Source organism: Haliaeetus leucocephalus, unplaced genomic scaffold (assembly GCF_000737465.1).
Source record: "Haliaeetus leucocephalus isolate CR32 unplaced genomic scaffold, Haliaeetus_leucocephalus-4.0 Scaffold687, whole genome shotgun sequence".
Taxonomy (NCBI): domain Eukaryota; kingdom Metazoa; phylum Chordata; class Aves; order Accipitriformes; family Accipitridae; genus Haliaeetus; species Haliaeetus leucocephalus.
The window spans coordinates 290,222-304,237 of record NW_010973123.1 but is presented as its reverse complement, the minus strand read 5'-3'; the positions used below and the strand labels follow the sequence as shown (position 1 = coordinate 304,237).

General features: G+C 38.9%; 1 protein-coding gene across 1 annotated transcript; it reads left to right on the top strand.

The window, feature by feature from the left end:
* Window positions 1-10,132: 10,132 nt before the first annotated feature.
* CCR6 (chemokine (C-C motif) receptor 6) lies at window positions 10,133-12,638 on the top strand. Its single transcript, XM_010579997.1, has 2 exons — window positions 10,133-10,150; window positions 11,553-12,638. Exons 1-2 carry the CDS (start codon window positions 10,133-10,135, stop codon window positions 12,636-12,638), a joined length of 1,104 nt encoding a protein of 367 aa, XP_010578299.1.
* The last annotated feature ends 1,378 nt before the right edge of the window (window positions 12,639-14,016 follow it).

Below are 14,016 nucleotides of genomic sequence, written 5' to 3'. Positions count from 1 at the left end.
CTCACCCCTGTCCAGCTGAGGAGGGGAATGATAGAGCGGCTTTGGTGGTCACCTGTTGTTCAGCCAGGGTCAGCCTACAACACAGCTCTAAGTTCAAATCAATCCCAGAATGCCTACGTAACTGAATCTGCTCCTTTTTTGCTACCGGTGCCACCTGTAAGGAGAGTTATACCTTGACATCTGGGCTACTCATCTACTGTTCTTCACTGTCCAGCCTGTTGCCCTATAGTATCATTTCAGTAGATTTAGCTGTGCTGCATGGTTATCCAACATACGTGCCCCACAGCATTATCAGGTGCCTTAGTGCGGGCTAGATTATGTTTGTGGAAACAAACTAATCATCTCTCAGGAATGGGATGTAAGGACATGCTTGCGTTCTCTGTGCAGCACTGAATTAATCAACAGCAGTTGCCAACTTGCTGCTTCTGTGAGGAAACGATCAGTAATGCGCCTCCTGTTACTTCTTTGGTTTCTTTTTTTTTTTCTTTTTTTTTTTTTTTTACACCACCTCTATAATCACAGTGGAAAAATCAATTTTATCAAAGCACTAACCACCAGTAAGTGACTGCATGCACGAAGGCCTAGAGATCAAATGATAACAGCAGTTGCCCACTCTTAGAAGGGAAGTGAAAGGTGAGCTATCTATCTGCTGCAATATGAATTCAGAGAGCTGTGTTGCTGTTTACAGCAGAGGATCCTGTGTCAGCAACTGCTCTCCCTGTCATCTGCTTGGCACAGCACCCCAATGTGCAATTACTTCCCCTCCTAATCCACATGGAAATTCATGGGTATCCTCAAGTCTCTAAAGGGACTGAAGTACCCAGCTTCTGTTGACTGCAGTAAGAGTTAAGTACCCAATATGTTTAAAGCTTATTAAAAGCAGAATGATTTAAACATGTGCTTGATTATCTCACTGTTCCACATCTGACCATAGAGAGGGTCTGTGATTAGGGCACAACTTCCTTCCTACACCAGTCTGCACAAGTGGCATCTCAGTGGTGACTGTTTCGGAACAGTGATTCCCACTGCGCAGAAGACCTGGAAGGAAATTTTCCTCCTTGCAGAGCAATCTCTTGTGGGAGTTTTTCTCTGGGTTGCCTCAGATCATTGGTGTGGTTAGTGGTTACAGCCTGCATTATGGTGTAGAAGTAAAATGAAGGAGTCATTGTCTCATTGAAGTGGCCAGCCAAACCCTCCAATTTGTTTTTACAATTGGGGAAATCACAGTCCATGAGCTGAAAAGCACACGCTGCATCTTGGTCCACACAGGAGGAAAGAAATATTGTTTAAGCTGTATCCAGCCAATGCAGGGACTGTATTTTGTGCAGGCACAATTTCAAATTTCATTCTTCCATTTCAGCATTTGTGGTTTTAGGTGGGAGCCAGGATCCCAGGTGCCTTAAAATTTCCATACTAAACAACCAATTGCATCATTAGGCATATAAGCACTTTTTAAACTCTATCTTTTACTCTTACTCAGGCCATGAAGGCCACTGCTGTGGAAAGAGAGGTGACTGGGGCATTCCATGGTGTGGGTCTTTTGTAAAAACAGTCATATAAAGAAAGTACAACTCTAAAAAGAAATCAGGTCAATGAATTCAACATACTCAGGTTGAAATGTCAGTGCTTGGGAGTATAGACTGATGACAGGCTTTGAGAAACTACTTTGGTAGTTATTTCAATGAGACACAAAACAGAGAATGAGTGACTGAGTGAGAAAGAAAAAAACACACGTTACCACAACGGGTATGGTCTGACTACAGCATCAAAAACATAGAAATTATGTCAGCAACTGCATATTTAACTCTGCTTTTCTCTTTCCCTTGTGTTTGCAGCATTTCTGATACAGAAACTCACTTGTCCTCTACAGCCTAATGTAAATTAGTCATACATTGGCAGGCAATTCAGCAGAACTTTCTTGCAGGGACCACTTACTTCAGAAGTCAGCAGTTATTTGGAAATATTTTTGCAATATTTTGCCTTCTTTGTAGTGATACATTTCATTAAAAAAAATTAGCAAGAATCTGGTTTTAAGTCTTTCAGTGTAGCTGCTGTGCTAAGTTTGGTCTTACAATGACATATTGTGTAAACGTTGCAGTAACATGGGCTTGGTTTCATGGATTCATTGACCCAGATGGAATCAAAGAATGTTGTAATAGGTATTTCTGATATGTGTATCTCCACTGGGCAGGGGAGACACAGGAATGAAGCCACTTTGCCCCTCCATGACCTCAGAAAGGACATTTACAATGAAAGCAACCTCTTCCCACCGAGGAAAAGAAAACATCTGGGTGATCATGAATTCCAATCCTTTTCCTGTTTAGGTTTCTGTGACACCTTAGACCATGGAATGACATTACTCATTGCCTACTTTCTCCCAAAGCTAGGAAATGTAGTCTGACTGGTAAACTCAGACTATGAAAGAGAATAAAAGCATAAACAACCATATAATAACCATGTGCATCTTGGTGCTTTTTCTAAACTGGCAGTTTTGCTATACAAACTTCCATCAGAAATACAACAATTTTTTTAAAGCTTTTGTTTTCATCAACATTTTTTCCAAGAAAATAAAATATTTTTAACCAGCTTTTCTGAAGCCAGTGATTATCAATGGGAGGATACACTTAGTGCTCTTTATGCTTCTTTCTGGAGGCCAGGCCAGCTAGGAGCTAGGCTGGTTCTAAGAAGTGATGCTGCAGTGAAGCAGAGGAGTGCTCTGACTATGACTGTGCTCCTCCTTCAGAAATTCCATGTTCAGTCTGAGAAGAAATCACCTCTGAATCTTTACCTTTTTCACATGACCAGCAAACTGTTTCCCATAAATTTTTTTTAGTCTCCCTCTGTTTTCAAATTAAATAGCAAGTGCCTTTGTGGAAGAAAACTGATGGATTGTGAGGTTTTACAAATGCAATCATATGTCTTGGTCTAGGGGTGAGAGCTAAACACTGATTATGCAGTCCCTCTCCTTCCCAAAGCGCTCTGTTTACAACCCTTATCTGTTTAATCTCCCGAGCCCTATTTGCTCCCATGGCAAAACCCCCCTAGAAAGCCTTAGGAGGACTCTGTCTTCTCTAACTAGTTTGACAGAGGTGATCAAGTAATTAAAACATTGATGGATGCCAGTCAATGTGGGACAGATGTCAGTACTGGGATCATGTTATTTCAGTCCCTGACACCTCATAACGCATGAGGAGGGCTGTGTCTGACACAAGGGGATGGACGGCATCAGGTGGCAGTGAGGCTGAAAATGTGAACAAAAAAGATCAAAGGGGAAGCAAGTGAATGGTGCTACAGAACATAATGTTGGAGAGAAATTGTGAAGACAACAAGAGGTGGAATAAGAGAAATCTAGAAAAGCTGAACAAAGAAAGAGGAAGAAATAGGGAGAACAAAAAACTAACTACAGAAATACCAAAACCAGAAAAAGCAGGTTTGACAAGAAGTGAAAAGCCAGATGTGAACAAAAGGAGGAAAGTTTGAAAGAATTAATGATAAAAAATATATTGATGATATGGGATGATAACATTAAAAAAAATTAAATGGGTAATATGAACAACCTGAATGTAAATATACAGTTTACATTTTGTAGTCTGAAAGGATGATGGAGAGACCAGACTCTCAGCTGATGGCCAGATTTTTGAGTCAGAATAGACTGATCTAAATTTAACTGAATGAACATTAAAGCAGGATGGACCAGCATGGGTATGTGCGTGCTGCCTTTCTTTGAGAATTATAAAAACCCCAAATCCTGAGTCATTCCAGAAGAAACGTGGATTCTGGAATAACTCAGATGATGGTTTTGTTTTCCTTATCTTTCAATATTTTCTTTCCTTAATTAGTGGTGGCAGAAAACTCACATGTGGTGAGATTTGAGAAACCACAATAACCATATTAGCTAAACGAGAGTAGATTTCCTTTCAGAGCTCTAACATATGAACAAAAACTAACTACCTGTGGGGGCTTCATTTGCATAACATGCAGATTTTCAAATAGCTGTGTTAAAAAGAAAAAACCCTTTCCACTTGTCACAGCGTGAAGGTGAAGCACAAAACATCTGCAAGGAAGGCCGCCTGGGCTTTGTAACTGGGTTAAAAGAAAACGTGCAGAGAAGGTAAGTTGGACTAGTTGCCTTGTATTAACTTTGGCATTCACCTACATGGTGAATTCTTCACCTTCTGAAAGACTGTTATTCATGCTGAATATTGAATATATTACAGACTAAAAGCATGAGATACATTTAAACTAGAAAACAACTGAATACGGAACAAGATGAACAATAGTTTTTGTAATGGATAAGCTAAAATTCTGATTTATCTTTTAATGACTCTCATGCCATGAAATAGAGTTGATAATATTAAGCTGCATCACAGACTAGTCTGTTAGTACTCCAAAAGTAGGTTGTTGTCTGAGAGAGATGCTGGAAGCTGTTACTAGCAACAGAAGTGCTTGTTTGAGTGTGGACTACAATCATCATGGACTTGGTTGGTGATTTGAAGTCACATTCATTCTTGTAATACAGAGGGAATTTCTACTGCTATTATTTGCTGCTTACATGACTACCATGGGCTACGTTTGTCTTTGTGTAATAAAGTTTGCTTTGCAAGACACAGATCCACCTCTTCAGCTGCAGGGTTATGAGAAAGAAGCACTTAAAAGGCCCACAGTGAAATGGCCCACAGAGAAATATCAGCAAATTCCTTTACCAACATAGAATGTACTCCTACTCTGAATTTTCTGTTTTTAACAGGATTTCAGCCTATGTTTCAAAATGTCAGACATTGTGAGCAGAATCAGTGGTTTGCTTCAGACAGCATTTAGGCAGAAAGTGAGTTCTCTGTAAACAGGATCTAGGCTGTCATATATAGCTATGTTATTACAAAAAGTATGTGCACCTCGACTTATCAAGATTAAGTGTACTATTCCTTGCAGCACTTGAAAGATAGGAGATTTTAAAAAGCAGCCTCTATTTTCTTTCCAAAAAAGTCCAGAAAATACCTTATGCGTCTCCTCTGAAGCCCAAATCAACTTAATTTGATGGTTTCTATTACTACATTTTGACATGCAAATAACAGCAAGTTAGCAAAACAGTACAAAAATGCCATTTAAAAAACAGTAAAAGCCCCTCTTAGCAAAGGTTAAAAGGGTGGCCTGAAAACTTTGATAGAAATTGTTATGAATTATGAAATAAATAATATAGTGAAAAGTACTTCACTATTGTGATTAAGGATGTCTCGAAAGATTCACAAGGTCTAGGCACCTTGCCAACCATCTTAATGTAGAAAACTAAAATACAGTGCAGTTGCTTAGCACTTTCCACTGCATCGTTGGTCATGCACCCTGCCCACTCACCCCCCTGCCTCTGCGCTGCCCTCTCACACTGACCAACAGCTCAGCATTCCTTGCTCATCTTCATAGGCCAATGAAAACATAGGTGTCCTTCAGCAACTGCTGCAAGTCACTAAATGTGGACTGCTTCAGTTAGGATACATTGCTGAGCATGGTGGCTGCTAGAGAATACAAAAACTGTCCCACAGACCAAAGGTCCATTCAATGCCATGTCCTGCTTCTGGAGATGGCCAGATGCAGACACCTGGGGAGAAGAACATCTGCCTCATGACTTGTTCTTTGATATCCTTGCAGCTTTCAGGAATCTGTCTTTTGAGCATTGCTGCACCCTGGTCCTCTAACTGCAGCTGCTAGTTTGATTTATCAATAGAAATTTAAAATGGAGACAACCTTACTCGTCTGCTACAGTTGTGTCTCTTGGCCTTCTCTCTTTACGTCTTCTTCTCTGCACTGGACTCACACATCTTCATTCCTCCATGTAACTGGAGTTTACCAAACCATATTTCAAATGCTCTACTACTTTATGGATTTAATCACAACCTTCCCCAGATCTGTGATGGCAGGGAACAGTTTATTCCAAACAGCAATAAGGAGGCTAAATTAATCTTGTAGTGAGTCCATTGAAGTTATATGAGTCACAACCCTGACAGATTTCACACTTTTTTTGCTTTGTATGCATCAGACAGCGAAGACTGCTTTTCAGCAGTAACAATCAAAACATGCGTGCATTGTGTCCACATACGCACACATGTATAGGAAAAAATGAGACTCGCATTTCAGGGTTTTTAAGTATCTCTGTGTTGTTCTATGCAAATATGTTGGGATTTTGTCATAGCTGAAGTCCGGATCTTCGATCCTATGAAAATCAGCCACTGAGAAAATGAAATGTGCCTGCTTAAATGATTATGAACCGTTACGACATGATACTTTAAATCTACCAAGTCACATTTTGACACGATGCAGCGTTTTCACTTCATTCACTGGGTATGGTTAGGGGAAAGCAGTGCCATACTTACGCTGCTGGGGAGCCACTGCTATTGTGATATGCTCAGTTTTGAAAAAACAGTTGAGCATGACATATATCATCCTGCATTTCTTCAGGTCCAGCATTCTATTAACTTAATCATATCTTACAAGGCTGCCTGTATTAATGCCATCTGCTGTCTCTAATGAGATCACAAGCTACAACTGAATGTTCATACACACAATTTCTAAAATAAATAAGAAGTTTGAAGGGTTTTTTTACTAGTTTTTTTTTTCCTGCTAATGCAAACATCTAAGTTGTCATCAGAAACTAAGGTCTGGAAAAGAAACATTTATAGCTTTAAAATTCAGGAATCATAAAATGAAATATTTTCATGTCTAGTTCCAACTAACTTTAACAACAGACCTGAACAGCTTGCACACAAAGAAAAGGTTTGTGCCAAACAGGCAAACAGAATTGCATTTTCCTTCTTTATCTGGGCATTTGCATATATTTTTAGCAGTTTTAGCAGTTCAGACAAAACATTCGGATAATGTGCACCTTGACATAGATCAGATTATTAATTTTACTTCAGAAGACAGCTATTATTCAATCTGGTAATTAACACTTGTCTCAGTTTTGCGGTTCTACTGTAAGTGATCTTGTTTATTTGAATGATTAAACTGCTCATCTGCATCACATTAAGTGCACTCTTTGCAAAAATAGGCCATCATTCAGGAAGTGTTCTGAGTACAGTGACAATTAACACCCCACTTTTTATGATTCTAATGCTAGCTTGATTATTTAAAAAATAATATCATTACATAGGTAGCCTAATTAGTAAATTAATTGCCTCCAGCTTGCATGTTTCTAGCACAGATAAGATTAAATGTTTTCCTTTATGTAAAATAGCAGGTTATTGTTATTGCTTGTCAGGAGGAAGTGGTGATTATTTCAATTTAACTCTGTACCTTTAACTAATGCTGTTATTTCTTGTTTTTCCAATTAAAGTGCACTCCTGTTGAGGCTGATGGTAAATGTGCTTGAGGCAGCCGCAGAAGAATGTAACAGAATCACACATCCTCTTTCACCTGATCTTCAGACAATTTTCAAATCTGGTAAGTTCTAAAATAAAATAGGTAGTCTGTAATGTATGTATGTGAGATGAATGTATTAAACCGAACATGTAGGTAGCAGTGTACTTAAAATGGTGGGCAATGCTTAAAAAATACTTACTGATTCCCTCCAAGTACTGAGAATTTTTTTCCTTATAGAAATCTGTCTTTTTCCTGTGGTCTTTCTTTATCCATTTTCTTTTGCTTCTGTAATTCAAATAATGTATTCATGTTTAAGATTGTAGTTTAGTCTTACTTTTGAGCACTCACATATTGCTTTCATAGTGAAAAGAAATATGGTAATGTGGATAAAATGGAAAAATAGTAAGCTAAAAAATGCAAGGCTTATATATTTAATATTCAGAACATGAGTATGTTTATAGACATGTGCCCATATGTTGTATATAAACAATGTTAGAACACACCCACCCCCCCTTATATATATGGAAATTGATTTTTTATAATTACCTAATAAATTAATGCTAAATAAAGCCATAAATATGCAGACTATAAATTATAAAGGTGCCTATTGAAAGACTGTTAGAAAGATTTAAATTGAAAAGAAAATTGTATTTATAGGAGTTCTGATTCAACTTCCTTTGCAGCCAGTGCATCTTCTTCATAACTTCAGTGAATGCTGTTTCAAATTCAGAAAAGGAAATCAGCTCAAGAGATTTAAACCAGGTCTTAAATCTGATTTCTGCAATTCTGGTTTCAGTTTGAGTCCTTCTCTACTACTTTGATATCAACCATCCTCAAGAAGCTTTTGCTGGACAGTGGAAGTCCTTTTCTGAATAAATGTGTGACTGATGGTGCCTTTGTGAATTCCCGTAGCATCAGGGAGAGTACGCAGCTCTCCCGTGATGAGTAGTTGTTGTTCCCTACAGGCTTTCTGAAGAGTTCTTCTGAGGAATAGAGAGCCCTTCTTCAGTGTTAATCTGAAGAAACCTCCTTTCTTAGCTCTCCTTGCAGGCTGTAGGAAACACCCATGTTCCTTTCTTCTAAATGCCTTCACCCTGTCTTCTTCCTTCTACGTGTTATACTAATGTTTGAGAGTGGCTTTGGGTAAGTGGAATGAAGAGTGACTGTTTTATAGAGAATACATGCTGTCAGGCTCTCTTTGTATATTTTAACCATGTACGTTCTAGAAAGATATGAATGACGTACCTAGAAAGATAATTTTCTTGCAACAATGTAATAACAGTTTCTAAAATAATAGCTTAGACAGGTACCCCTTTATTGCTGTCTAACTGAAGAGTAACTGTAGTTGCAGCCAAGTGCAAAGGATAACAGAAACACCAAGCAAGGGCATGAGTGTCTGTCTGGATGGGGTCACAGAAGAGTAAAGCAGGAGATGGAGACTAGAGCTGCTCCAAGATGGGCTAGGGGACTGCAGCCCCAGGTGAACTGTACAACTTACCTGCTTGCCTTATACATCTTTGCACTTCTGAGAGACACTTTAAATTGTTTAAAGCTTGCTTCAGAAGGTGTTCAAGCACTTTCAGGCTGTCATATTCCTGCAGCTTCTAAAAATCAGCTTTGAAAAGCCAGCAGAGGAAGCTGGAGAGGTGGTTAAAGATTTATTTAAAGGGCAGGAAAGCCAGAGAAGCTGTGATGCTTAAGCAGCATCATATAGTATGGGTCTTTACCCATCTGCAGCCCTCTGTCATGAGCCAGCCTCCCCACATGAGTCATAGAGCCTCATCCTCATTATGCTTTTGGTGAGTGTTCAGTCCTTTCCCTCCCCCAACTTCCCAGTTGTATCTGGACCGCATCTGCCCCACTTTTACAGATTATCTGTATCTCTCGCTCTTTTAAAATTCAGGTAATTCCCAAACAGGAAGGATTAGTTTTTCTAGACTTAAATTTGACCTATGTGCACTTCCTAATTAGCAGCACAACTAACAAAAAGCAGAGAAACTCCAGACAAAACTGCCATTCACAGCCTTAGCAAATATGGAACCTCATGCCGTCGAGTCCCTGCAACTACTGCATGGCTGGTCTGTGCCATCCTCCCAGAGCAGCTAAAGAAAAGAAGAGGAGGACTGAACTCACACAGGGGAATGCCAGGGAACTAAATCTCCTGCTGTGGGTTCCTGTGTGAGATTAAACAAGTCATTTAAGCCCAGCTTTGTGCCTGTGGCCACTAATAGCATGTTCCGCATTTTATCTATCTGCGACTTTAGACTGTGTGGTCTGATTTGCAGAAGTCTGAGCCTGGCTGCAACCAGAGTCAGTGGATGTAATGCTTTACATAACTGAAGTCCTTCATAATGCCAAGCACTCTTAAAAGTGATATTGGGGTGGGGGGAGCAGGACGACAGGTGTCTCAAACTCAACATCTCAAATGGGTACTTACTGTAATGACTCAGTGCTCAAGTTCATTCCCTGTAATTAAAGGCAATAATATCTCCTGACCACCACAGGGTATTGTCCAAATTAATTAATTACCATTCATAAAATACTTAGGTCTCACAGTGATAAAGAAAATAAATTCTTTTCATAGAGTGCAGTCTATAACACAAAGATCTGTGCACTGAACAAAGACAAAACAACACTAGGGCTCAGTCTGTTCATATGTTGTGTACTATCCTTTACACTATAGGAAGCAATCATCCTGGCACTCTTAATTTACCTCAGTAGTGTAATAAAAAAGAGCAAGTCATGTGATGTTAGGAGGGCTGAGACACACTGATAACATGCTAGAATGAAGAAAGACTTCAAAGTAAGTGCTGTATTACTGTTATGGAGTATACTAAGGTAGTGCTGTTTATTTGTTCCGTATTTCCCTCAATATATTGATTGCCAATGCCATACAGAATTTCTGAAAGGAAAATTTAATTTATTCTAGTATATTGTGGTGCAAAGTCAAGGTGAAGTAAGAGTCATATATTCTCATACATTGTTTATTAGATCTATGAATAAACATTCCATATGTAAGATTGTGCTCTTAATCATACTGATACAAACCATCCACTTTCCACAACTGCACATTGTGCTGCAGAGATATGCGATTTGTTGAGATGCTCTTGTGTATTGTTGATATAGTCGAAGGGATGAGATTCTTCTTTGAATACATGTTTTATTTCCAAATGTGTTTTTCTATTTGTTCACATTTCTTTTGCTGGTTTCCCAATCCAATCTACTTTATTTTCTTTACAGGAATCCTTGAGAAAGTATTTTGAAGTTCTTCTCAACATATTTTTCTTTCTGAGAAGTGTACTGCCAAAATGAATTTTGTAAGTACTTAATTGATAAACTATATTAGGACATCAATAAAGCAATGAATCTGGAAGTCCCAGCTCTTTGAGGCTGCTGGTCCATATGCCCTAATCTCAGGAGTGATTAGCTGAAGTAGATGGTTCTAACAGCAGAGTTCACTGTAAAAGCACACTGTTTATTGGGTTTGCACTGTCCTAATGTAACTATAGGTTTGGTGTTTGTGGTGCAGGTAACTGTGTCTCAGGCTAGCCATCCTGGATTGTCTGTCTAGCTGAGTGGAGAGAAGGAATAATTTTTGGGTTTGATTTAGCCAAGCTATGTTAGTAGGAAATGTATAACATGCTAGAGAGTCCTGTTCCCCTCCCTTGATGGTAAAGGAAATCTAGACCCCTACTTCAAATTCAGACTTTTACACTGTAGAGTCTTCTGTGATGGCAGACTAATCCTTTCTGCATAATGTATTTCAATATGGAAACCTTTGGGCTATCCAAGAAGATTATCTCCATGTTCATATTTTAATTAAGATTTTATGAAATTCCCTAGTTAGTTCTTAGAAGTCCCCTCTCCAGTATTAAATGCATTTGTAATTGGGGTGTGTGGTTGGTGGAAACAGTGTAAAACAGGTAGTGCTGGAGGAAACAACAGTGATGTGGACTATCTTGAGATGAGTTTGATACAGGCTTGAAGCTGAGACATAGGAAGGACTGGACAGAAGTATTACAGTTATCATAATGGAAATATCACTTCAATTGCAAATCAGCAAGCCATATAGTACTTGTGTACTAATTTTTGAACGATTTCCAAAGTACCCTTTATTTGTATGACTTCGTTATCTATCATCTTTCTACTATATAGAAATTAGAGATTAACACCTATGTGTTAACTGGTGATCTTCTTTTTTCCAGACAGAGCCTTGTACCACAGATTATCCATATTATTCAGACTATGCTTCTCTAATCACACAACCTTGTTCTAAGTTGGAAGTCAGGAACTTCACAAAAGCATTTCTGCCGGTTGCATATTCATTGATTTGTATCATCGGCCTAGTTGGTAACATATTTGTAGTGACGACCTTTGCTTTATATGAAAGAACCAAGTCCATGACGGATGTGTACCTCTTCAACATGGCCATAGCAGACATACTGTTTGTTCTCACTCTCCCACTGTGGGCAGTGAATTATGCTGCTGACAAATGGATTTTCGGTGATTTCATTTGCAAAATGACCAGAGGTATCTATGCAATCAACTTCAGCTGTGGCATGCTGCTTTTGGCCTTCATCAGCGTGGACCGGTACATTGCTATCGTACAGGCAACAAAGTCATTTAAACTCAGGGCAAGAACGCTTGCACATAGTAAACTCATTTGTTTGGTTGTGTGGGTATCATCAATTTTAATCTCTAGTTCCTCTTTTCTATACAGTGAAAGTTACAGCTTCTCCACCAATGAAACCAAAGAGATATGTGATCACAGATTTGACAGAATGTCTGAAAGCACGATGCTGAAATCACTGCTACTGTGTCTACAAGTTGGATTTGGATTTTTTATACCTTTCATATTCATGATTTTTTGCTATACGTTCATTGTCAAATCCTTACAACAAGCTCAGAATTCCAAAAGAAACAAAGCAATCCGTGTGATTGTATTAATTGTAGCTGTTTTCTTAGTTTGCCAGGTACCTTATAACATTGTTCTTCTTGTCACAGCCATAAATATGGGCAAGATAGACAAATCTTGTGACAATGACAAGATAATGGCTTATGCGAAATACACCACTGAAGCCATAGCATTTTTACACTGTTGCGTGAACCCTGTGCTCTATGCATTTATTGGAGTGAAGTTCAGAAGTTATTTTGTGAAGATAATGAAAGACCTGTGGTGCATGAGATACAAGAAATACAATAAACGTGGTTCAAGGACAAACTCTGATATCTATCATTCAAGACAGACTAGTGAAGTTCTGACTGACAATGGATCTTCTTTCACTATATAATACAATTTGAACAACATTATTACTGAAGGACTCTTCTCACCAAGCAACCCAAACCAGTGTCACTGTGCCTGTGACAGCAAGTCATTTGGGCTTCTCTGCACCTCAAAGGGAGCTCCCATGATCTACAACTCCTTTCAGGAAAAGAATTAAGATAAAAGAAGAACACTGTCCTGTGGAAAACTGAAATCTTATTCACCTCGCTTAACATTCACACTCTTCTAAAGTGCACTCTCTTAGAATTATCAGGAAAGTGAAGTTTACAGAGGAACCCTCCCTGCTTTCTAAGGAAAAATTGCATCTCACCTGTCCTACATCACTGAAATATCTCAAAAGTACTAAGTAAATTAACTAGGTTATATCCAACCTCATTCTGCTTACATTTATGTTGTTTCTGTTAATTACTCCTACCTGGAAATCCTCTTTAAGTGTAGGTCTCAACTGTGCTTTTGTTGCAGACAGGTTGTGCTGTGACAGTACCAACCTAAAGCAAACAGAGAAATGAAGAAACAGGCTGAAGGCTGCTGACATAGCTGAGCTTAAGTGTTAGGTCTCGTAAATCTTTGCCCAGTTCTACACTCCATCTGCTCATTGGGAGTTGCTTACACCAAGGCTGACGCTGGTCAAAGCCAACAGTGACATGTCTACTAAAGAGAATATTAGAAAAAAAGAAAAATCTTAATTAAAGAGAACACTGAAATATACACAGAAAGGTTTTCTGGCATCTCCTGAGATTATCTTCTGAACAGAGAATGGGGCTTTGCCTGAGATTCTTCTCTTCATTTGCCATGGGATTCAGGTGCTGGAATCCATCAAAGCTGATAATCTGGTGAACGTCTCTTTGTGCAAAGTTTTTTCTTTCTAGCTGAAATTCACACTCCACTTTTTAAAAGGCAACAAACTATACAGAACAGCAATTATTCCAGCACTTTTTGTTGGAACTTGATTGGTGACAAAACATGATGCATTTCTTGGTATTTAGCTACCATTAGCAAAGTTTCCTTGGGAATGGGTTTACTGGCACAAATATGCCTATATGAAATGTACTTTATGAGCTTCATAAATTATTAAGGACTATATCAAAAAATAAGACCAGAATCTGATTTAATTCAGTCAGAATTTTTACTGAGTCAGCATTTGACTCTGAATATAGGAATATTTGTAATACATGCAGTTAGTTTTACCCAGCCATGACTTTTCAGCAAATCCTCAGTGGGTCTTCTGCTCATTGAGCAAGCTTCACCACACTGCAGCAGTTACGGTGGGACAGCGAGGTAGACAGGAGCAGGAGCTGGAGGGCAGGGGGGCAGGATGGAGGAGAGAAGAGGAGCACCACTGTTTGCAGCCTGCTGAAGTACCTACCAGTCCTCTGCAGTTCTGC